Genomic DNA, 24,940 nt, shown 5'->3' with positions numbered 1-24,940 from the left:
ACCGGGAAGCCCCCGCCCTGGCTGGCGGCATGCTTGGCCGGCATCTCTGCCTGGAGCCCCGGCCAGCCATTGCCCCTCTGCAGCTGCATGTGTCCTTCCCTCGTGCGGCGCCCGGCTCCCTCTCCGCCTCGCTGGACCCCGGGCCGGCATGTGGACCCATGGGTGGTGCTGAGCCTGCTGCCGGGCCCCCGGGCTCCCGTGTGGTGGCACCTGCCCAAGGGGGATGCGGGTCGGGGGCCTTTGCTGGGCATCCTCTCTGAGGACTGTGACAAGAACCCTGGGGCTTGGCCGGGGGCCAAGTTCTGTGTCAGCCACCAGCTCTGCTCTTTGCCGTTTGCAGAGGGTCTGAATGCGGACTACGTGAAGGGAGAGAACCTGGAAGCCGTTGTGTGTGAGGAACCCCAAGGTGAGGCCTCATGGGCCCTTGCTTCTTGCCACAGGGCTGCTGGCCAGAGGCGTCTGTTGATTGAGTTTATGGCCAGAACAGGCAGCTGCCAGGGCCCAGGCATCACTGCACTGTCCCCTGGAGGAGCAGATTCCAGTTTCACGACATGGGCCAGGGACGTGCCCTATCGGAGCTGTGGGGAACCTGGAAATGAGGCCTGTGGCTTTCTGTTTGGAAGGCTGCCTGCGGCCCAGAGGGGCTGGCCTTCAACCAAGAGCCTCTCATCGGCCCTCTGAGTGCAGGGGGCAGAGGGTGTTGTCACTGGGGCCAAGAGAGCAGCAGGGTCGGGCCCATGGCTTTGTCAAGGGGGCAAGTATTGTTGCTTAGGACGGGGACCACGGTGTCACCCTGCGCGGGCTCCGTGGCCCTGGAGGGGACCAGATGGAAGCAAGCCACAGTGGCTTTTGCTAGAGTCGTTTCGAAGGCCCTGGGCCACCGCTGTGTGAGTGCCCGCCACTGGCCGGTGAGCCTCGCGAGGAGTGCCCCTGCTTTACCCACGAGGAAACGGGCCGAACTCTTCCCAGGGGTTGTCTGCCTTCCTCCTGCTCTCCCGGGCCCGGGGTCGCCCTGACTGGGGACAGGGTGGGTGCTGGAGGGGAAGTTGGCCTGGAGGGGCCAAGCTGCCTCAGCTCCTGGATAGAACAGATAGCCTCCTGCGCACTGGGGAGCATGGGGAGCGCTCCCCCCCCCCACGGAGGACCCCCCTCCAGAGGGATGTCTCCCCCACCACAGAGCACTCCCTCCCCAACAGAGGTCTCCCCCTCTGACAGGACTCCCCCCACAGCCCCGATACGGAGGTCTCTCCCCCTCCCCAGGGAGGACTCCCTTCCCCCCAGAGGACTCCCCCCTGATGGAGGACCCCCCCCAACAGAGGTCTCCCTGCTGACGGAGCTCTTCTCTCCCCAGTGAAATACTTGACGCTGCAGACGCAGGCTGCCGAGCCGCCACCCCCCGATGCCCCGCGGATCTGAGGGCCACTGCTCGTGACCAGCTCCTCATTCACCGTGACCCGCGGCTGCCCTGCTGCTTCTCTGACGTCATCGCTTCTCCTTCTAACTCCAGATGAGCTCGGGGGTGTGTGTGTGTGGTGTGTGTGTCGCATCCGAGACCCGGCGGCGGAAAGCAGGCACCAGCCTCGGAGCCGCTGGGTCACCGCACCCCCAAAGCCGGCCTGGCCTGGCCTGCATGAGCGGGGACACGTGGACTCTGATGTGGGTCCTGGCAGGGCCCTCAGCTAGCGCCTGGTTTGCTTGCAGCCCCTGCAAGGAGCGAATGAGTGAGCGTCAGGTCAACATGCGCGCACACACACACACACACACACACACACACAAACACACTCTCCCTCTCACACGCACACCACCAGCTTTTGCACTGCTGGCCTTCCGGAGAGCTGGTGCACGCGGTGGTTTTCCGTTATTGAAGTGCAAGCGTGCATGCGTTGATAGTCCCGTCCTGAGAGCTTAGGAACCTTCTGGACGAGTAGGAGGCTGTGACTCTGGGGCCCGGTTCGCCGGACTCCACAGGGGCCTGGGGGCGGCCTCCCGGCTGCCATGATTAGCTTTTAGGAACGTGCGTCCCCCTTCCACCCTGTACAGGTGCCTCCTTCGGTAGCAGAAGCTACAGCCGTAAAGAACAAGTGGCAGAGCCAGAAGCACGCGTGTGTTTGGCTTAAGCCTGTACTGGAGGTGGGAGGGGGATGGGGAAGGGGACGTTTGCTGGGTTAGGGTTTATGAAACACGCCTGGCTCCGGGTGTCTAGAAGGCTGACACTGCCTGTCGTGTTCAGATACAAAGCCCTTGGGCTGCCACGGTCACTGTGGGAAACACCAGAACCCAGAGACTGGCCCCTCACCTGGCCCGGAGCTGTCCGGTGTGGGCTGGCCGCCCGGAACGTTCTGTCTGGCCCACGTGTGGTCCTGCCCCTGGGCGCTCTGCCATCTGAGGCTGAGCCAAAGTCTAGAGCCACTGTCTACCGATGACCCGTTTGCGGGGCCCAGAAGCACTTCCAGAAGCAGAAGTCAGTGGGAAGCCAGGGTGCCACTGACTCGACCCCACGTCCCCTCTGCGCGGCCCCCGGGCTGGGCGGCCGCGAAGCTGGGGCGAGGCACGTCAGGCTTCCGAAGGGAAGGGTCGGGGCTGGAACAGGGCCCGCAGGCTGGGGACTCGCGTTCGCGGCGCTTTGAGGCCCCTAGTTGTGTGTGTGTGTGGGGGGGTGGGGCGCGGCTGCCCTTGAGCTCCTTCCTGCTGCCGCCGCCCGGATGGGTCCCTTCCCCGGCGGGGCGCTCGGCCCACGCCACCAGGACCGTGTGTCCGCCGGGCAGGTGGGGAGCACTGACGGGAGCCCTCTGCGAGTTGTCAGCTCGGCCAGGCTGGTCCCTGTCACCAAGGACGGCAAGGACTGATGGCCCCAGCCCTGGCTGGTGCTGGCCGCGCTGAAGGATGGTTGTAGCCATGGACCGTTGCCACCCAGTGTCCTTGGTAACAGGAGCTGGGGGAGGGTCCGGGCAGCCTTGGCAGCTCCTGGGGTGCAGTTGGCTGCCCCCCAAGGTCCCCAGGGCATCAAAAAGGAGGAAAAACCAGGCCACGCTCGTGCGTGGCAGATGACTTCTCCCTGCCACGGGCGAGTTAGAGGAAGCCCACTCATGGTGGCAGCCAGGCTGAGGAGTGACGTGGCCCGTGCGGTGCTCGGCATAGCCGGGCGTGGCAGGGCGGTCGCTAGAACTGTGGAGCTAGGAGCCCTGAGGAGGGACGTGCCCCTGGTCCCCCAGCTGTCCCGTCGAGCTTGACAGGGAGCTCCCGTGGTGGGGGGACCCCGAGCCCCTGCAGCTCTGATGTACATTTTCTCAGTGGTGGGGATCAAAGAGAGCCCTTGGGCTCTGGAGACCGCAGCCCAGCAGCCAGACCTCCTAGTGATGGGACAGGCCGAGGTCCGTCCGCCACCCATTCGCAGAGCGCTGGTCCCGGCGCTGGTGGGCAGGGGCGCCTGCAGAAGCCTAGGCTCTTGCACCTCCATCTCTCTGGCTACCGGCCTGTCCCGGACAATAGGGAAGGTGGAGCAAACCAGAGGGGCCAGTTGAGAATCTCTGGTCTATAGCCGTGCCCCTGGGGGGACTCCGCACAGGAGGGAGGGAGCACGGCAGCGGGGCGGGGGGGGGGCGCGCGCTCCTGGAGTGGGACCCAGAGAACAGCGCCGGCCCGCCCCGGGCGCCTGACTGGGAAGTGCTCTGCCCCTTGTCTGAGAAAGAAGTGTTGACTGATCTCAGAAGCCCTGTACTTTTTCTGTGCTTGTGTTTAAATGTGAATTGTGAACTGTCTCGTGTTTGCATTAAAGGAAATGGAACCTAACAGATCGTTGTATTCTGATGGTGTGAAGAGGCTTCCTTTGTCAAGTGACCCTGGTTTTTTTCCTTAAGGTACTTGTGGTCCACCTTCCTCCCCAACCCCCCACCTCCCCACCCCCTCCCCCAGCCCAAGGTGTTCTCTCCAGAGGGTTAGAGTTCCTGTGTTTCTTCTGTTGATGAACGGCTGGGATCCGTGTCAGGGCCCCGGAGCTGCAGGGGAACGAGCAGAGGTCTGGGGGTCACCCAAGAGGGCAGAGGCAGGCCTTACACTCCTGATTCCACAGCCCGGGGCTCCTTCATCAACGAAGTCCAGCATTTAGGGCGGATTCGGGTTGTGTGCAGTCTTTTGGGTCGAGCACGCCATCGGTTGTGCAGCTGCGCAGAGTGGCCCGTCTGGGGACAAGCGCGCCCTTGTCATCCCCTTACTGCTTGGCTGGCATACCGAGAGCACCTCCGGACCGCTGCGGGGGAGCAGGATGCAGTGGGCATGGGGTTTTCCCCATCAAGTCTGGGTGGCCCAGACTCCGTAAAGAAGTTCTTCGTGGCTAGCCAGGGGCTATGCTGTGGCCCTCCCGGCCTTGCCACTTGGGTGTTGCTGCTGGGGCCCACAGCTGCAGTGACCTCTGCGTAGAGGGGGACAGGGACCCGAGGCCAGCATTCCTTCTGTAGACTTGGGGTCGGAACTCCAGGGCTTCTCTAAAGTCTGTCCCCTTCCCAAGGTCTGGACAGAGCCCCACGCCTCTGTGGAGCTGCTGCTGACTCCGGTGGCTCCGGCCCTTCCCCCATCAGCATTTTCTTAAGCTTAAGGCTGAGGAGCCTTTTGGATTTTAAAATCCGAGTACTCCCCCACCCCATCATTTTGATCAAGACACTGAAGACCTGGTTTCGGGCGTTCAGGATTTAGTAAATGAGTTAAATCGTGTAAAGGCACTTTATGTGTATTAACTATGCTTGGTACATAAAATAACAGGTATGGAGGGTTTAAGTCATTTTCCCCAAGGGAAAAATTAGAAAAACTTAAAGAAACAAGACCATGGAGCAAACATATTATTTTAATTACAGATCGAAATACAGTGTATCAGATGGGGCAAATACAATACTGTACCAGTTTTTAAAAATCGGAGCCATGAATGTTTTACATTCTAGTACACTTAAATAAAAGAACTGCTTAGGTAACAACGGTACACTTCAAGTTGTGTTAGAAACGGTTGTGTGCTAGGTACACACACAGGAAAGGGGCTGTTGTGCTGCCTGTCAATGGGGCAGGCATGGCTGGGGCTGGCCGGGGAGGGGGCTCCCCGTGGGCAGGGTGGGCGGTAGCACAGGTCCATGTGGCCCTGCCACCCCCTCCCCACCTCTGCCACACCAGCCCGGAAGGGAGCAAGCCAGGGAGCGCGGTGGTGTGTCGCGGAGTAGCAGGGGAGCGGAGCCGGACAGGGGTCTCCGGACAGGAGAAGCCTTGCCGCTGGGCAGCTAAGAGGGGAGGGCGGGCTCACTCGGGTGTGAACAGCAGCGGTGAGGCGCAGCGGCCAGGGAGCAGCCAGACAGACAGCCAGGGCCCCCGAGGAGGCCCAGTGTGGGGTCCCACCATCCCCGGGCGGGGGTGGGGGTGGGAACCGCTGCTGCTGTCGCCACCGGCCAGGAGCAGCCTCGGAGGCAAGCACCTGTGTCGGGGGCGGGGGTTGGCGGGACCCCGCCGGTCCAGCGACCCTATTCCAACCCCGCTGCAGGTGTACCGCAGGAAGTTGGCTCGAGCCTTGTTTGACAAGGTCTCACCCAGTCCAGTTAAGCAGTAGCCGCCTCAGGGGACTAGTCTAAACATAAAAAAGGACATAGGAAAATAAAGGCCTGTTTCTCTTTTTTAAAAATACCTTCTATGTACACAACAGTAACGGGTGCAGGAAGGCCCAGGTGCGACCAGGGCTGGAGGCCTGGCCACGGCGCTGCGCCTGATGTCACAGTCGGGTCCCCACGCTCGTGGAGCCCCAGCAAAGGGCTGAAAGCAGCCCTGTGGCCGGCGCGGTCTGTAAGGGACTGGGGGGTCCGGAAATGAAGGGCTTACCTCGGAAAGAAACGGGGGGCCCCTTCCCCCTACAGCCCGCGCCCACCCCCGGGGCCGCGGCGAGTTGGCCGTCGCAGCAGAGCGCAGACCAGAGGGAAATGGTTCACGAGACAAAGCACTCGATGACAGTGGGAGTGGTCACCTAGCCACACAAACGGTCGCCGGTGGGAAGTGCCATCCAGACTGGGAGGACATCGGGCCTAATCCTAAAAGACAAGATCACGAGCTACCATCCCGTGCCTGAGCCGCCGAGCGGGAGGTCCTGGCCGGTGGGAGTCCCCACGAGTGCTGGCCTCGGGCGCCCCTCAGACGGAGGTGTGGACGGGGGTGACCGAGTGGGACGGCGAGGAGCCCCGCTCGGATGAGGACGAGGCTCGCGTGGCCACCTCCCGCTGCAGGTCCTCCACGCGCTTCTGCAGCTCCGCCTTGATGGCCAGCAGCTCCTTGAGATTCTGGTGGATGGGCATCTGGGGACAGAGAGACGGCTGCGGTCAGGGGCCCTTCTCGGCCCTACTCGGCACCTGCTCTCCCTCAGCTAGCAAGCCCAGAGATCCAAGGTCCCACTTCTCCCTCAGGAGGCTCCTGGGCTGGCGTGAGGCACACCAGGGAGGAATGTCACCATGGTGGGGGCTCTCCTTGCCTTGCCCTCTTGCCTCCCTTTGTCCCCAAGCCAGTCTGCACAAAGCAGCTACAGGCCTGGATTCTGAGCCTCAGCCAGGCTATGTGATGCCCACCCAGCAGCCTCCAGTGGCTTCTTTCTGCTGCCCTGACCTTGGCCTCACAACCCCATGGTCTGACCCCAGCCAATCTCTACTCCCCTCTCCCCAGATCCTGCCTCTTTGCCACTCCTGCATTCCAGAATCTTCTAGGATTTGATCGATGCCAGGCCTGCGCTGTCCCTTCTGGCTGCAGCACTTTCCCCCCAAGCCTTTGCTTCCTCCCTCAAAACTCTGAGCTCCTGCATCAGGGCTGCCAATGGCCATCAGCCCTTGGAGGGAGAGAGGGAGGGCCGGAAAGAGACAGACGGACAGCCGGACAGCCGGACGGCCGGACAGCCGATGGGGGGAGTGAAAAGAGGCAGGGAAAGAATGGGGGGGTAGGTAACCAGCAAAGAACAAGCTCCGGCCTTCATCAAGCCGTAGGAGGAGGGGAGGGACGATGGGAGTCCGATGCCACTGACGCCCCCAAAGAAGGGAAACTTACCTTATTTGCTACTAATCCCAGAGGCCACCATTGGGTAAGGTCTTGGGGACTATCTGTATTATTTTCCTGTTTGCAGGATCACTTTATTCTAAGTGAATCAGACGAGGGAACCTTCTGCAGCAGCGGTCCTGGAGAGGGGCAGCCCATGTAGGGGAGTGCCCAGGGCCTGAGATGCTCATCGGACATCTCCGGGCAGCCTTTCCTCCGAGGCCACTTCTATAGATCCAAAGCCTGCTTGTTTGAGGAAATGGCCCTGGCCAGCTAGGGGCCTCGGCCAGTGGGTCCCAAAGGAAACTAGAAGGCAGACAGTCTAGACCCTCCTCCTCAGACCAAAGGGGCCAAATGGGCGAGTCCTCTGCCTTCCCCGCCCCGCAGTCCTGCGCACATAGCGCAGCTGGACGGAGCCGCCCGACACACCGTGCAGCAGCCCAGCCTGCCCACCTTTTCTGGCCTTCAGTGCCCCCAAGGCCCAGCCTGCTCCTCCGCTGGCCACACTCGGGACAACACATGGGTAGCCCATGGCCCGCCTGCCAGCTCTCCCTTCTGTAGAGCACGGCGCACGAAGAGCTCCTGTCCCACAAGGTCTCAGCATGGAGCCACTGCCGGAGAGGGGACAGGACCCCGACTCTTGCATGAGCGCAGGCCAGGCGGTGAGAACGGGCCAAGCCATGGCTCCCGTTTCCTACCAAGGTCCGTGTGGACAGCACCCAGAGGCTTGCCAGAGATCTCGACTTAGAGCAGCGAGGTCCGTGGCTCCCGCTTCAGTCACGGTCCTTGCGGCGGGTGAGAGGCCGGGCTGGCAGGCCTTCAGAGGCCCGCAGTCTGCGAGCGCGGGGAGCTCGGGCTGCGGGAGGAAGAGCTCGGGCCTGGGGGACGCCCTTGGCTTCTCTGCTGAAGTTTCAGAAATCCTACCCACCATCTGTCCTCTGTGTCGCCCAGAATACTATTTGCTAACTCTGTGATTTAAATAAAGGGACTTTCTCGTACACTCTAGCCCAGAGCCCTTCTTCCTTGTTGCTACGACACACGAAAGCGAACGGCCCTAGGAGAAAAAGCGAGGTGCCCCAGCAGGACAGGGAAGCGTGGCAGCTGAGGAGGTGCTGCCCAGCCGATGCTGGCTTGCATTCCTGAGTCAAAGGGACTCCAGTGACTAGAAAGAGGGGCTTAAGGGTCCCCTGGGGCTGGCGTATCCGAAGCAGCTGAGGTCAGGAAGGAGTGTGTTTTGGAAGTGGCCCGGAAAAGGGCAGGTTAGGCCTGTTCTCGCAGTTCTGTGGCGGTGAGTCACCGCAGAAGCTGCTGATGGGACTGGTGACACCCCACTCATTGAGGTTCCTGGGCTCGCCGTTCGCTCTCACATGTGGTTCTCGTTTGGGGGATGAGTCCATCTAATGTAACAAGTAGTTGTTAGTCCAGGGGAGAGCCCTTGCAGAGTACAGAGCGTGAGAGAGAAGGAGAAATCAGCTGTCGCCACAGCCTGATGAAGGTAAACCGGAGCTTGGATGAGGGGACAGTGCGGACAGACAGGTGGAGCCATCGGGCAGCCCTGGGAGGCCAGCCCTGGGCACCGCGGGCTGTTGTATGAGCAACTTCAGCTGCGTGACCAGGGAATGGTGAGTTGCCGGGGGGGTGGGGGGTCACTCTGAGGAGGGAAGGGGACAGGATGTGGGGACCATGCTTGTGAGTCGCGGACCCCGTGGCGCTAACAGGATGGACGCCCATCAGCAGAACGTTTGGAGCTCGGTCTCGACGGCTCCCTGCCCACAAAGGCAAAAACCTGTACTGCCCCAAGAACTTGACTTCTGGGGACCATTAGCTCCCACGGAGAACAGAAGAGACTATGGCCCTCCCGCTTCAGATGGTCCTCAACGAAGAAAACATTTTCCAACTCATAGAAGTTAGCACTAAACCAAGAATCCATTTGGAGGCTAGAAATGTGCTCTGGCCACGTTGGCCATGAGGTCCCCTGTGTGCTGCCTTGAGCTGTCACTGTCTCCGCAGCAGCGAACGGCCGGTCCCCGGGTGAGAAGTCGGCCCGGTGCGGGACAGCGAGGGCCTCGCCACGGTGCGGGGAGGCCGGTTTCGGGCTGGGGAGCGCTGCCCGGAGGAGCTTCTCAGAGCGCCGGCCGCCGGTGTGGTGAGAGGCTGGCGCGGCGGAGGCCTTTCCGGCGTCGGGGGCTGACAGCCCCGTGTGGGGACATGGAGGCCCCCGGGGCGGGAGGCAGAGCGGGGAGCGCGAGGCCCGGGGCCGGCCCCGGCCGCGACGGAGAGACGAGTGCGGCCGCGCGGGCCCCGCTCCGGAGCTCCGGAAAAGCGTCCTGAGGGGTCGGAGCGGGCAGAGTGGACCAGAGGCTCTGGAGGAAGACGGGGCTTTGCCAGCTGTGGTGTCGCCGCAGGAAAGAGGGAAGAAGAGGCAAGAAATGAGCAGGGGAGAGGCGGGAGGGGCAGCCGGCCGCTCGCTCGGCCGGAACCGGGGCTGAGGCGACAGTGACGGAGGCGCCCGTCAGGGAGGGAAGGGGCCCGACGAGACGGTCCCTCCGAGGTTCAAGGACCAGGAACCACCGCAAGGTGAGAGGAGCTGCTGGGTCTCGTCCTCAGAAGGGGCGACCGGGCCGCGGCCACGCGCGTGCAGGGGAGACGACGGGCCGACGCGGGGAGAAAACCTCCACGCGCCGCGGAGGGAAGCCCGGAACACACTGGTCCGCGGCGGCCCTCACGAGGAAGCAGCCCGTCGGCACCTCGGTCTCCAGGACCCCGAGCCCGCGCTTCGCCCCCGCGAGAGCGCGCCCGCCCGTGCTCCCCGACACGGCGGCCCGAGCGCCCCGGGACCCGGCGGGGACGCGGAGGGCGGCCAGGGGCCGAGGACGACGCTGAGCGGAAAGGCGCCCGAGAGCGGCGACGCCAGCGGACAAGGCCCCGAAGCCGCCGCTGGCCGACGGCCGCGCGCGCCCACAGACGTCACACTCGAACCTCGGCAGAGAGTCCCCTGGCCACGGACGGGGGCCGCCGCCATCGGCAGCCCCGGGAGCGCCCGGGCTCGGGGAGGCGCCCGGGGAGCCCGAGCCGGCGAGGCCCGCGCACCACGGCCGAGCGCCGGGCCCTGCCGGCCGCTCTTCGGAGATCTGCGGCCTCGGAAGGACCGTCGGAAGGACCGGCCGGCGGACGAGCGCGCTGCGGGCCTGCAAATGCACCGGGCCCGGGAAGGCCCGAGGGCGAAACGCAGGAGCCGCCGCTGCCTTTAGCAGAGGACAGAGGTGCCAAGATTTTTAATCTAGCCAACAGCTTCAGGATTGGTGTGTGAAAAGAAAATGCTAGAACATGAAAGCACAGGATTAAAACCTGAGAGGCGAGAGCAGAAGGAGCGTATGCTAAGACCCAGCATGCCCGCATTTCTACACCGGTATCTCTGCTTAGAAAGACACACTTTTGCAAAGAACAAAAAGCTACCTGAGGCCGCATTCGTGGGTTCCAGCGCACATAGTAGTTTACCCATAGTTCCAAGTGACTCAGACTAGCAACGGGATACAAGACGTGGTTTTCATAATTCACAAAGAAAGGATTAGAAAATTCTTCAAGCTGGCTATTGACATAGGACCATAAAGATATAGTCTTCGTATATACATCCTGAAAAACAAAAAAGGAATACATTGAAATAAATTCAACTTTTTTTCAGATCCTTGACATTTTGCATTATGGAGACAAAAGGCCTTGGATAAAAGGAGTTCAAAGGCTGAAATTTCAGTTACAGAACATTTGCTAAGCCCCACCCCCCATCCCTTACACTTCAGCATCACCTCATGCCAGGGACAGCAGGGAAACATACAGTGGTTCCTGTCCTGACAAAATGCATTGCTGAGTTAGGTGACATCTGGCAACCATATCTGTGTGAAGGCAAGATGAGAACTTTCTAACAAGCACGGGATGATGGGGCCTGTCCATAACAAACACAGTCTTTATTTCCAGTTTGCAGTTTTGCTTTTGTGACTGGGGTAGAATTCACAGATAAGATGATTGCTTTCCCTGGAAAATCATGCCTATCCGGCGTGAAAACACTCCGGGGTGGCAGGCGAGTGAAGCCTCCCACCGAGAAGCACGTGCCCACTTAAGAAATGTGGGACTACCCACGCCGCTCCCGTGAGTGGGATGCCGGAACCCACAGGCTGGGCAGGACAGGACGTTGTTAGACACGGACCAAGCACAGTGACAAAGTCAAAATTAGAAAACTGTAAAGCCGGCTGACTCCCACAAGCTAGACACAGAGAATTCCATCAGGACCTTTTCCTTTTTTATACTCTGTGTTTCTAAGAGAAACACCAGCGAGAATTCAAGGGGCTCTGAAGAGCTACAATCATCAACACAGGCGGTGCCAGCCCAGGAGGGACAGACACGCACATCAACAGCGGGAAGATGATACAGAAACGAGCCCTCAGTTAGGCAGTCCCCGATTTCCAAGCTGGGCACCGAGAGCCTTCGGTTTGGGGGAGAGAGTGTTCTCAACAAACGGCTGACAAAAGAATGAATTTGGACCCGTACCATACACTGCACGCAAAAAGAACTGAAACACGGGTCACAGGCCTCAATGGAAGGGCTGAAACTATAAAACTCAGAAGAAAACATGGGCTCAACTCTTCACGACCTCAGGTTGAATAATGGCTTCCTGGATAGGACCCCAAAAGCACAGGCAATGAAAGGAAACAGAAAAGTTGGGCTTCAGGAAAATTAGACTAGTTTTAAATGAGACCATCAAAAAAGTGAAGAGACAATGCACAGAGTGGGTAACAATTTTTGAAAATCATTTATCTGATAAGGGACTCGCATGTATCCAGAGTTCTAAGGAAGTCTTCTGACTCAGTGATGAAGGCAGCCCAACTGCAAACAGGCGGGGGTCTGAGCGAACAGTTGTCCACAGGAGCTATGCGGAAGGCCAAGACGCACGTGGAAATGTGCTTGCACTGCCATCACTTGCCAGGGAATGTACCCCAGAACCCACAATGAGATACCACGAGGATGGCTAGAATAAAAAAATACACAAGCATCTGTGAAAAAGTGCGAAAAGAGTCCCCTTCGACCTTGCTGGTAAGATACTGACTCTGGAAGAACAGTCTGCGGTTCTTCAAAAGGTTAAACACGCAGTTCCCATGTGACTGGGCAACTGCACTTCCGGTTCCAAAGGGGGGGGGGTGACACATGTCCAAATAAAATCCACACGTTCAAATGTCCACAGCGTATCAGCGCACTCGTCAGTGGCCAGAGCGGCGACGGCCACGAAGTCCGCCGGTGACCAACCGCAGCCGCAGCTCGGGGCCTCTCCCTAGTGTGGAATGTCGCTCAGACAAAAGCAAGGCACAGAGTTCGGGCACCTGCGAAGCACGGACCTGGACGACATGACGCCACTCATGGAGGACAAATATTGTTCGCTTCCACTCAGGCGGGGTGTCTGCAATCGGTTAATCCGCAGGGACTGAAGGCAGATCGCGGCTGCCAGGGACAGGGGGAGTGAGGAACGGGGAGTGACTGCTCACGGGCCGGGCTCTCTCTTTGGGGGGATGAAAAGTCTAAGGGGTTTATGAACTGAGGTGGTGGTGGCCGCGCGTTCTGAATACACCGAAAACCACTTTAAAAGGGTGAGTTGTACGTAAGTCATAGATCAAGAGAGCTGATTTTTTAAAATATACTTTGTCAAAAAAAAAAAAAAAAAAAAAGACCATCGGGGTTTAAATTCTACATGTGAACATTCTGTTGATTTTCAAAAAATAGCTTTATTGAGATATGAGTCACATCCCATAAAATTCACTCTAAAACTTCTTTTTTTCAAGAGGTTAACAGGGCCCTATCACCTGGGCCGGTAGGAATGTGGACCTTATCCTGCCCACAATGGAAGCCACAGGTTGCTGGAGGTCAGAAATGAAGGGAGTGAAGTTCATTTCCAGGCAGCGGCCTTAGTCCACCATGAACTAAGCTGTGGGGCAGTGACAAGTGGCCAGACTAAGAAAGAATCTCTTCAGGGAGCCTGGGTGGCTCAGTCGGTTGAAAGTCGGACCCTTGATTTCAGCTGAGGCCATGATTTGGGCTCAACCCTCAAGGCAGAGTCTGCCTGCCCCTCTCCTGCTCTCTCCTTCCCCTCTCTCTCTCTCTCATAAGGAAATACAGTCTTTTTTTTTTTTTTTTTTATTAAAGAATCTCTTGTGGGGAGCAGCTGTGGCAGCTGGGGGAGGGAGGAGGCAAATGCTAAGGCATCTTGAGGAGCAAAGCTGCCCTCTAGGGAGATGCAGGGGAGCGGCAGCACAATGGGACAGACAGTGACCGAGAGAGAACAGAGTTTGGGGCAGGAGGAACACTGAACTGGGTCCAGGCAAGCTCCCGGGTGACAGAAGGGCTAGAGGGAGGAGACTGGGTGGGGTGTGGACATGGAACGGGGGGCGACAGCTGTGGGGAGGCTGTAGAGGGAGGTGGGTGCTGGCGACCGACTATTTTCTCCAAAATTCGATAATGTTCTGATGTGCTTATTAGTCTACAGGTGGTGGCCCTTTTCTGTTAACCAGAAGACACTCTAAGCTGCCTTTTCCCAGTGCTTCCTCGTGATCGTTTCTTTCATTTATCTCAAAATGAGGAGGAAAGGGGCACCTGGGTGATGCAGTCAGCTGAGCACCAATAACTGGTTTCGGGTCAGTTCGTGGGATCAAGCCTGCCTTCGGGCTCTGCTCTCAGTGCAGAATCTGCTTGGGGTTCTTTCTCCCTCTCCTACTGCCCCTTGAGCTCATGCTCTCATGCTCGCTCTCTCTCAAATAAATCAATCTTTAAATTAAAAAAAAAACAACTTAGGAGGAAAGAGGGGAAATGGAACTCTGAGAAGCTCGGCCGGACGGAAAAGGAAGTCTGGCTCGCTACCTAGCAGGAAGTTCCGGGGTCAACTACAGACTTCAACCATCCTAGGCCTCTGCGCACCTGTCACCCTGATGGAACAGACAGTGAAGAGCGGAATCACATCATTTTGGAGTCAGTGTGGTAGGAAGTACACGAACTTGGGGTTTAGGGGTCCAAGGTCTAGAACTGACTGTACAAAACCTTAAGAGTCCTCAGACAGTTGTGGGCTTGCTTCCCAGCCCCCATAAAGGAAGGGGCCTGTGTCCAACCACATGGAAGATCAGACACACATGCTGGGGCATCTCATGCAACCCCCCATTTATACACAGCAGCAGGGCCAGACCCAGGTCCCCTCTCCACCCAGTACCCCCCCTTCCACAGTGGCACTTAATGGGAAAGGCCCCTAAACCATGGGCAGCAACAGACAGGATGGCGTGCACTTACCTCTTTGAACCGCTGCTGTTCACAGTTGCACAAAAAAGTCCCGAAGAGACAGCTATATAGATGGTCCAAAATCGTGATCAAGAACAGCTCATTAAACTCGAATGCCGATGGAAACTTCAAAGGAAAGAGAAGTAAGGTTTAAAGTTCAATTTCTACAATACAGTGGTAGGAATTTTCGGTGAAAGCTAAATTACAATTTGGAATACAATTGAAGGTTAAAAGGAAGACTGAGCCATGTCGGATTTCACTTCCCACAGCTTCCGGTCCAGGCCCACAGAGACGGCGCTAGAACACCTGCAGCTGGGCGAAGAGCCCGCAGCCGCCCTTCTGCAGAAGCGAGGAGAGAGCGGGACAGAGCGCACAGAGCCGCTGTTCACACACGCTGGCAGCAGGCGGCCCGGGGCTGTGCTGGCCCGCCCAGACGGCAAACAGACCAAGCCAGTTCGACTACGGTCCCAGCTTTCTGCCTGGCGCTACGTTTGGAGTCCGAGAAGGGAGAGGGGTTCCCAGGCACAGCAGGTACCAAAAGGGATTCAAGAAAGAACGGAAAGCCTATTATCTAGTAAAGAAAAAACTCGTGATTAAAAACCTTCCCACAGAGACAACTCCACGAACATACACCCCCCAAACCCTTACCAACATCTGAACAAACTGACAAACACAACATGATCCGGTGGGGTTCAGCTCAGGAATGCAAGGCTGGCTTAACGTTTGAAGATCAATGTTAAAAACTTTAAAAATGTTAAAAAATAGTAATCACTGTAATTCACCACATTAACAGCATAAGAAAATCACATAATCATTTCAATTATTGGTTTAGGTAATTCTCAATGGGTTCTTTGCAGAATTCCAACAAGGACTTTAACATTGCCGGGAGGTTCTAACCAGTACCTGGCATTTAGTAGCCGTAAGGAGATGGTCTCGAAATGACAGTAATGATTAATGATGGCAACAAAGCTCCTGGGCAGGCGACGGTGGGGCGCCTCCCACGTGCCAGTGCCCCAGCGAAGTACCCAAGGCGGCAAAGGCCACTGGAACCACCCAGCAGAGCTTTAAGTACATTTTCTTTAAAGTATGAAACTGGTCCCCAGAGTGCTGTTTGCATACTCTCATGACTCATCCTGTCATCTCTAGAGAGACAACCACGGTCACCGATGGCCGTATTACTTTCCCAGGCTAGGGATAAGCTTCCCAAAGAGAAAAAAACGGTCCATCCAGGACCGTCCAAACTCCCCCTGCAATCGCTCTCTTCCTCCCCGGCCGCTCATCACATTAGCCGCCGTGCGGACTTCTGCTCAGACGGGATGCAGGTGGGCCTCTCTCCGTCTTACGGACCGTTCCCGCAGAAACACAACTCTCTTCTGGGGAGCCCCCTCAGAATGCCACTTCTTCAGAAACCTCTGGAAACTCACCATGGTGGTGGTTCTTAGATGAACTACATCAACTAAATCTGGCTAAAATGCTGATAATAGCTACTAATGAATCCTCTCTCAGGGCCTTGAACTTGCAAATCCACCAGTGGCCTCACATTCCAAATGGCTATCCTTTAAACGGCCAAGCATATCATGTCTACTTTTCCCAGCATTTTTCTATGCAGTTTAGTTACACTCTAGTTAAGAAATTATTGGCACCACAAAATTTATGAATGTTAAGCAAATATATAACATTTATGTACACTGAAGCTTTATCAAATCAAGGATAGAAATGGAAGATTTAGGTTTTATTTTCATTTAAATTACACATTTCCTAACAGGACAGCAAAGCTTCTATGGACACATTCCTAAAGTCAAATGAGTCTTTACTGCAAACTCTGAGCCTGCCTGCTCCTGGGAGCTGGGCTGGGCATGTTCTAGCAGCCCCGACTCTAAGCCTTATTCTGGCCAAGTGGATCCCAGCGCCGGTAGGTCTAGGTCAGGCGGGGCTTGGCCTCTGCCTGTCAGCACTCCCGGAACCGGGACACAAGAGCTGCACCTTCGGATGCTCGCCGGGACTGCTGGTCCCATTCAAATGGCGTTGCGGCCTCACGCTCAGCCCAGGAAATGCTTCATTAGAGGAAGCAGCAACAGAGTAATAGGAGTAATAGGAATAGAAGATTAAGTCTTGTGATTCGCAATTTCTGTTGGCCTCTTCTCCTGGAAACTATACCATCTACCTAAAAAGTATGGGGTCAAAAACTCTAGAAATCCACAACGAAATTCTGCACATCTTGAGGAACAAAAATATGAACCACTACTGAACCTACTCAAAAGGGCAGACTCTATTAAACTACGGTTATTGTAGAATGTTTGAGACTCTTTTCTGAAGAGCTGCTCAATTCCTTTCCCTTAGATCCTTGTCTAGCAATTTGTGCACACAGCCTAGTTCACGTTATCCTGAGATTTTGAACGATTTAATGCGGATTTAGCTTACTTGATTTAGCAGTAGGCAACCTCCAAATAAATTAATCTCATTACATTAATGCATCTTTCCTAACAAGCTGCATGTCGCATCCACTTGTAACTTAACTGATAGACTGAGCGGTGCTCTTTCTGCTTCTATTGCATTAACCATGTTGTTTTAGGAGACGTTAATTATACACGTTTCATGGACAGGAGCTGAAAGGCATCTGAAATCTAATCTAAACCCCTTGTCCTTTTTTCCCTTAAAATCCAATAAACAGCACAAAAATGATCTAGATTAAACACGAAAATAGGGACAAAACAGTATGAGGAATGGAAAGCAGTTGTGGGTACTACATGCGTGTATGCGTGCACTTAGCATTTGGGAGGAAGGAGCTACTTCACATCAACAAAAGTAGTGCTTATCCCCTCAGAAACATCATTTTGTGTATGTGTTCAACCTTGTTACACAATTTTTCTAAAATGCATTTTATACTTTTTTGTTTTAACCTGAATGTAACCATCATTTAATTTTGTTATTGGCTGAGTTAATACAAACAGCAAGAAGTTCACGGGGCTACATAACAGTATGACCCCTGGCCGGCCTCCGTGCTTTCTGAGTGTGTGTTCACTGCCATCCGTCACTCATCCCACCGGTGCCCACCTCTGAAACGCCCCTCCACCCCCACCAGCCCTCCAAATGGCTGCTCTGAATCGTGTGTGACCTGGTGCCTGGAAAACACGAGAGCCCCATCAGTCTGGGGAAGCTGGGCCTAAAAGTAAGAGGAAGGTCTAAGTCCCAAGGACTCTGGGAGGGTCTCCGCTAGCTGATCAGAACTCAACCCCGCCCCCCCCCTTTTTCTTATTTCTGAAAGCATGCCTGCTCTCTCTAGATCCTTGGTACTGAGATCCATGAGGCATGCAGACTCACAAATCAGACTGCGTTTTAGTAATACCCCCACACCCAGAGCCACCCGCCCTCCAGTGTCAGCAGCTCTGGGCAGGCCTGAGAATTTTCATCTCTCCGTGCCCAGGGGAAGCTGAGGCTACCGGCCCCGGGACTGCGGCAGGATGGGGCCTGTCGTATGGAGGCTGGTCTTCTGCCTCACTGGCACCTCAGAATGCACACAGGGAATGTTCCAGAATGACATATATCCGGGCTTCTCCCTCGGCCCACAGGAGGAAGGGTGTGCAAGGAAGGGGGCCCAAGCATGTGCACCTTTAAAAGTTTCCAGGCGCTGACAGTGTTCACAGGTACACAGTGAGGCAGGGGTCCCCCAGATGGCTCCTGAGCACTTGCTGCTGGAAGGGGTCTGGGCCGAGAGGCAGTGGGGCAGCAGTGCACCAGAGTGGGCTCAGCCTCTCTCCTGCCCACTGCCGCCCCCCACCACTAAGAGTGGTGCACGGTCAGGGATTTCACAGATAGTCGTACATCTGACTTCCCGGGCTTAGAAAGCAGAGATCCTTTGAAAAGATCCTGGGGTGATGGTAATAATGTGGTCAGGAGGCTGTCATGAGCGCCATGGCTGCTGATAGGCTGTCGTGAGCGCCATGGCTGCTGACAGAGGCACTAGAGGTCGCCAGCAGTCTTCCAGCTGGCCCTCTTCCCCTGACTAAGGCAGCCAAGGCCAGACCTCCGGGCCAGGAGGAAGGAGAGCACCCAGGCCATGGCTCTCCACCCTCTGACTCTGTCCCTGTACAGGCTCTGGGGCGACTGCCTGTTTTCTATTCTCTCCATCTAGGTCTCTAGGTGACTGTCTCTCTCTGTACCTGTGTGTGTGGCTCTGTGCGGCTCTCTCTCTCTCTGCCTCATTCTCTCCACCCTACCGCTCTGTATGCCACTTTGTCCCTGCCGCTCTGGCTTGATCTCCTATCCTGAGGATAAGACCCCAAACTTGGGCTCAGGTGTTAGGAGACCAGGGAATAAACAGCATAGGCCTCAGGGCCTGCTTTAAACTGAAACCATGGAGGCCCAATACACTTAGGGAAGGGGGAACCCCTGCATGGCCACCTTGCATACTGGGGCCCTGTGCACTGGGGTTTGGAAACTAAGCACCAGTAACCTCCTACCCACCTCTGCTTCCCAGACATTCCCTGCCCTCGGCGGCACTGCCGCGGGGCCATGGGGGCCCAGGCCAGGCACGCAGACTCCTGGGTTCCCAGGGCCGGCATCCCTCCCTGCTGTCAGTTCTGTCACATCCCTGTTTCAAACACTTGGCCTGCTCAGCAGGGGACTGTGCCTCTTCACCCAGACAGAAAGGGAGCACGAGCAGCAGAATGGCAGAAGCAAGGCCTTGGTCGGCAGAGCTGGTGGACAGAAGACTGACAAAAGCATTTGCACAAGAACAGGAACTTTTGGTGAGAAATGATAGTCTCTAATTTTCTGCTTATACTTCTAAGTGAATTAGAATCAACCCGAGTTAAATAACAGAAGGGGTCCTATTTTTACACACATACACGTGTGTTCATTTTGAACGAACATAAATATTTATCTAATCTTCAATTTTCAGTCAGAAATATCCTTGAAATTTCTTACCTGTCTTGTCATCTGCCAAACACAGTCAATGAACTGGAGAAATATGGGGGACCGGTCAGCGTCGGCGTGGTTGTCGTCGCCGTGGCCCACTCTCTGAGAACAAATGAGACGTGAAGCATGTGAACGCATGCCACAGTGCTCTCAAAAGTCACTTCAAGTTGCCTAGTGGCAAGCATTAGGTGTCATCTCTAGGTCCCAAGACCTAACAGGAAACACAACTTCAAGGTACTGTACTGGTATGTGTTGACTTTTATAATTTCACTTTAAAATAGTGGAGATCAAGAAGTTATAAGCAATTGGCCAGTAAACGTTTCAGTCCCAATGCTAGGGTCAGGCCAGGCCACAGCACCAAGTGCACAGTGTCAACGTAGGACTACCGATTAGCCGCTCAGAAAGCACATTACGGTGGCCATTTCCTCCACAGATGGAAAAACAGGTCTTCCCAGTTTTCCGAAATGTCAGGAAGTCTGAGAATCAAATAATAATCTATACGTTTTAACCAATTCTACAGGACTCAGAGAGCCCCCCAAATCCCACACTTGAAATGGTAAGGGGGAGTCCTTGCTCAAGGCAGCCCATTTCTGAGCCATACTTGATAATCAACAGTGCGTTTCACACCTTTCAGTGTTGTAGAGCTACTCATGGATTCCTGATAAAAGAACTTAAAAAACAAACATGACAAAACATTGGAAACGTCACATTAAAAAACAGTTCGAGAGTGAGCATTCGAAGAGAAGGCTCAAATACTCTGGTGACGAAGCAAAAGGATGAGAAGGAGACATTCCAAAGATACAATGCAACTACTACATAGAAAGCACGAGAAGTACTGGGTCTAGGAAACTGCCAGCAGGAGAGACATAGAAACGAGGAAATCCAGACCTCACAGTTACAGTAGTTGGGTCTTACTGGTTTTCAATTGTGGTGAAACATACAGAACATGAAATGGGCCACCTTAACCAGTTTGTGCACATGGTGTGGATCAAGTACGCTCAGTGCAGGGAGCCAACCCCACCGTCCATCTTTCCAATCCGTTCACTCCATGTCTCCCCACCCTGCCGCCACCTGTGTACTTTCTGTCCCTGTGCATGTGACTGCTCTTGTTCCCTCTTATAAGTGGACTTCTACAGTATCTGTCCTGTTGTGACTGGCTTCTTTCACTCAGCAGAAGGTCCTCAAGGTTCATCTGTATTGTAGAATGTGTCAGAAATTCCTTCCCTCTTTGAGCTGAGTGACACGTCCATTGTATGGACAGACTACATTCTGTGTACGCATGCATCTGTCGATGGACACCGGGGCTGCTCCTACCTCTGGGCTCCTATGAACAACACTGCTTGTACGCGTGGGTGTGCAAGTATCCGAGTCTGTTTTCACTTCTTTTGGGTGTATCCCCAGAAGCAGAATTGCCGGGTCACAGGGTAGCTCTATTTTTATTTGTTTGAGGAACTGCCGTACTGTTTTCCACAGCAGCTGCAGAAGTGGCCTTATCTCTGCACTTCCCCTTTACAAGATAATCTGTAGAACCTGCTCTTCAGTGTTGAAGGCACCTTGGGAATGGTTTTGCACGGCTGCTCGCAATTTAAGATTCATTCTTTTAACAGCTGCTCACTGAATTCCTCTGGTGTACGCAAGGCATCTTGCCTGGCCCTTGGGAGTTTGGGGACATGTGCTGCTCTCCCACAGAGGCCATACTCTTGGCTACACACATGAGATACTAATACAAATGAGACATGGTACCCGGGCTGAACAAATAATTCACTTGCAGTGTAGTCGTGGGAGAAAGACCTGTTAACACCAAAGGCACTGAAACGTGCCCAGGGCTTCCAAGTCTGGAATGGGTATGGCGGGGCCGCGACCGAACAAGAGCCAACCTCGGGTGGGGCAGGGGAGCAGGTCTCACTTCAGATAACCCTTCACGGACAGAGGGGGGTACCTGCTTCCCAGCTGGCCAGGGCCGCACCGCAGTAGAAGCAGTGGGAGCATGGTGGGGGATACCAACAGCACCAGAGGCATCCGGGCATGAGGCAAGGGAGGGAGGCGAGACAAGGCTGGACTAGGCCAGATGACCGAGGGCCTCAAAGGCTGAGTTGAGGAGTTTGCCCACAACCGCATGGGCCACAGGAAAGCTCAGAGGGTTCTGCGCAGCATGAGATCTGCGTCTTGGAACGCTCCGTCTGGCCGCAGTGAGGACACTGGATTGGAAGGGGCGGGTGACAAAGAAACTAGTTAGGAGGCTGCCAGCACAGCCCCAAGGGAGATGGGCAGGCCGGAATGAAGGGGGCATCAGTGGCACTGCGACAGATTTGAACGTGTTTAAGGACGTGGGACCAGTCGCGATCACTACTACGGTGTTAAGCACAGAGAAGAGGAGCACTCTGCCGACTGAGCCCTGGGGCACCCCAACACGAAGAGGGCGGGGAGAGAGGGAGGACTAGGAGATAGCAGGACATTCAAAAGGCTGTGCAGATCTAGAAGCTAAGGGAAGCAAGTTTCCAGAAATAGGGAAGGAGCAACAGCATCAATTGCTCAGGCCAAATAAGAGAAGGCTTGACTGGGACTGGCGGCTGGGGTGTGCGGTTTCAGGCCGGGGTGGGTGTCGGGAGGAGGAAGCCTGGCCCAAGTGAGCACAGGGCAGCTGTCGTGAAGGGAGCAGATCTCTGCAGTGACAGACAGCTGGAGGGGAAGCAGAGTCAAGGGAAAGCAGGTTTCCAGGTGCGATAAAGAACGGCACGTTCCTACGGCCAGTGGGACCCATCTAGGCGAGAGGGGCATGGAGGCGGGTCAGAGGCAGGATGAAGGAATGGGGCTGCACAACGCTCCACCTCCAAGAAGGGCATCGAGGTGCAGAGAGGGAAGGGGCATGGTGCAGGGGCGGCTCGGACAACGGCCCCTGAAGGGCATGTGGCTCACAGGCTCTCCTCACGGCCAATGTACTCGGGACCCCCATGGTGGGAGCCACGGAAGCGCCCCCACACGCACAGCCCACCCTCCTGCTCTGAGCGGGTCTGAATGAGGCACAGTTAAGATGAAGCCCCAGTGGCGCAATGACTGGGAAAGAGCAGGAACGAACAGCCATTCAGACTAAATGCAAATGGCAGCCCAAGAATGGCCACCAGGCGACCCAGCGATCCCACTCCTAGGAGTGTCCCCAGTGTGAAGGCGGCCGTCGCAGGCTGAACTGTGTACTGCCCCAATCCCTACACTGGAGCCCTGACCCCCCGGGCCTCAGAATTGGACTGTATCTGAAGATGGGGTCTATGAGAGGTGATTAGAAGGAAGATGGAAGCCTGACCGGTGTCCTTTTAAGGAGAAGCAATTCGAACGCGAGAGGCACCAGCAAGGTGCACCCAGAGAAAAGGCCGTGTGAGCATAGGGGGAGAAGGCGGCCACGCACGAGCCGAGAAGACACGGTTCAGGACAGACCAACCTGGCCAGCACCTGGATCCTGGATGTCCAGGCTCCGGAACCGGGAGACTATACGTTGTTACTGGCTAAGCTCCTCGGTTTGTGGTAGTCCGCGTGGCAAAAGCTACCAACGTTTACAGCAGCATTAGTCACAAGAGCCAACTGGTGGGAATAATCCAAGTGTCCACCAACAGGAATGGATAAGCAAAGGGAATACTGGTCAGGTATGAAAAGGAACGAAGTTTTTATATATGCTACGTAATGGATAAACCTTAAAAACTGTGTTTAGAGAAATAAGCCAGTCACAGAAAGACAAACGCTATGATTCCATTTACAGGAGGCACCTAGAACAGGCAACTTGAGAAAGACGAGAAAGACAGAAAGTGGCTGTCAGGGGCTGGAGGAGGGGGAGATGAGGAAGGACTACTTAATGGGTACAGGGTTTCCTTTCAGGGGCCGAAGAAACGTTCTGGAACTAGACAGAACTGGTGCTGGTACAACACTGTGAATGCACTAAATGTCACCGAACTATATGCCTTAAGATTAATTCTGTTATATGAATTTTACCTTATTTATTTAAAAAAGAAAGATATCTACACTAAAAAAATTGTTGAAAAAAAAAAAAAAAGAGTGCCCTACCAAAATCATACCATGCTGAGGTCCACAGAATTCTATTACGGTGATTCAGGTCTGACACAGAGCAGAAAACGCACACGCGTGTGTGTGTGTGTGTGTGTGTGCGTGTTGTATGTGACACACACATGCATAGGCTAGAACAAAACAAGTCAGGAATTGACCTCACGGTCTCAGCTTACCAGCGCAAACCTATGTCCGAAGCTTATCCACTCCTTTTCTACGAGCACCTCGAAGCCTTTAATGGTGCGGTAGTAGCTGTCCAGCATCAGCATGGCCAGGGACGTCAGCTGCGCGGTCCGGTCCCAGCCGTCGCTGCAGTGCACCAGCACCGACGTTTTCCCAGACTCGATCTTATCGGCGATCCTTACGGCCCCAGCAAGAAGCATCTTCGGGAAAGAAGGCACGTTAGAGCAGGCAACGTTTAATTTCTAGGACAGCAAAAACAGTTCTGCGGAGAATGTTAGAAGTTCAGGTCAATAAACCAAACAATGCAATCCAGTGAGGCGACGCAGGGACATCAGCGCTGGGGGCGGGGACACCTTACACCAAGGAAAATGACCACGGCAAGTGCACTCGCTTACTACAGGGCCACAAAGTACGTTCCAAACCGGACTGAGGCAAGCAGTATCCCTCGACAGAGACCACAGTCTGAATGCTGCCTACACCGCAAAGCTGTGCTTCTGCACAGTGTTGGGAAACCGCGTGGACGCACAGACCTACGGCAGGTGCGCAGGAGATCTGGACCGGGAAGCATGCCAAGGACCAGCCCTCCTCACCCGTATATACTCCAGCCAGTGCGTGCCGTCCACGCTGGAGAGCCACCGTGCCTCATCAATGGAAGGGTACACGATCTCCTTCAGTTTGCGCAGGGACTCTCTCATCACGTGGATGTTGTGGATCTCCAAGAACACGAGCTCCGCGTTGGGGTAAGCGCTTTCACTTTCGTACCCTCCGCCCTTGGCCTGTGAGGAACAAAACACATACAGCGCTGTGTCTGAGTTCACACTTCCACTGTTTCTGGTGTTATCAGAAAGAGACCATTAAGGACACAACAGGCCCCTTTGTGTAAAATAACCCTCCTAACCCTCGGAGGACTTGCCCCAGCTCCTGGCACAAAGCACCACATAGTAAGCAGCTTAAAACAGAAATGTCCCCTCACAGTTCTGGAGCCAAAATCAAGGTACTGGCAGGGCCGTGCTCCCTCAGAAGCCCCTTGGGGAAGACTCGTCGTTGCTTCTTCGAGCTTCTGGTAGCCCCCAAGTGGTCCTGGTTTACAGACACGTCACTCAAATCTCTGCCTCATCATCCCATGGCCTTCACCTCATGTCTGTCTCTTCTCTCCTTCTAAGGACCCAAGTCAGACTGGATTACAGCCCACCCTAATTCAACAGGACCTCACTGTGACTGGATCACATCTATAAAGACCTCATTTCAAAATGAGGCCACAGTTCACTCACCTTCTAGGTCTTCGGCATAGTTATTTATGGAGACACAATTCAACCCCTAACAACTCTCCAGCACTCATCATCAGGTTTTGAACCTTTAACAACTGGATCTTACTCAAGGCAAGTTAGATTTTTAAAGGTTCTGCTAGAGCCATCTGTCTGAACAGAAACAGTTGTACTGACACAAA

General features: G+C 55.4%; 2 protein-coding genes across 8 annotated transcripts in view; one reads left to right on the top strand and one right to left on the bottom strand.

Annotated features, from left to right (window-relative positions):
- CD99L2 (CD99 molecule like 2) overlaps positions 1-3,789 on the top strand; it is an 89,880-nt gene extending 86,091 nt beyond the window's left edge. For both annotated transcript variants that reach the window (XM_059157073.1, XM_059157074.1), the window contains 2 exons: positions 341-406; positions 1,352-3,789. In XM_059157073.1, the coding sequence (XP_059013056.1) occupies positions 341-406; positions 1,352-1,416 (131 nt within the window). In that variant the 3' untranslated portion in view covers positions 1,417-3,789. The remainder of the gene's footprint in view (positions 1-340; positions 407-1,351) is intronic.
- A 1,030-nt stretch (positions 3,790-4,819) lies between these two features.
- Positions 4,820-24,940, bottom strand: part of MTMR1 (myotubularin related protein 1) — a 57,042-nt gene continuing 36,921 nt past the window's right edge. For all 6 annotated transcript variants that reach the window (XM_059156542.1, XM_059156543.1, XM_059156547.1 and 3 more), the window contains 6 exons: positions 24,084-24,269; positions 23,487-23,693; positions 19,270-19,362; positions 14,356-14,469; positions 10,495-10,671; positions 4,820-6,314 (listed from right to left, as the gene is read on the bottom strand). In XM_059156542.1, the coding sequence (XP_059012525.1) occupies positions 6,153-6,314; positions 10,495-10,671; positions 14,356-14,469; positions 19,270-19,362; positions 23,487-23,693; positions 24,084-24,269 (939 nt within the window). In that variant the 3' untranslated portion in view covers positions 4,820-6,152. The remainder of the gene's footprint in view (positions 6,315-10,494; positions 10,672-14,355; positions 14,470-19,269; positions 19,363-23,486; positions 23,694-24,083; positions 24,270-24,940) is intronic.

This window comes from Mustela lutreola, chromosome X (assembly GCF_030435805.1).
Source record: "Mustela lutreola isolate mMusLut2 chromosome X, mMusLut2.pri, whole genome shotgun sequence".
NCBI classification, from domain to species: domain Eukaryota; kingdom Metazoa; phylum Chordata; class Mammalia; order Carnivora; family Mustelidae; genus Mustela; species Mustela lutreola.
Note: the sequence above shows the minus strand (reverse complement) of the source record. Positions and strands in the feature narration are given on the sequence as shown.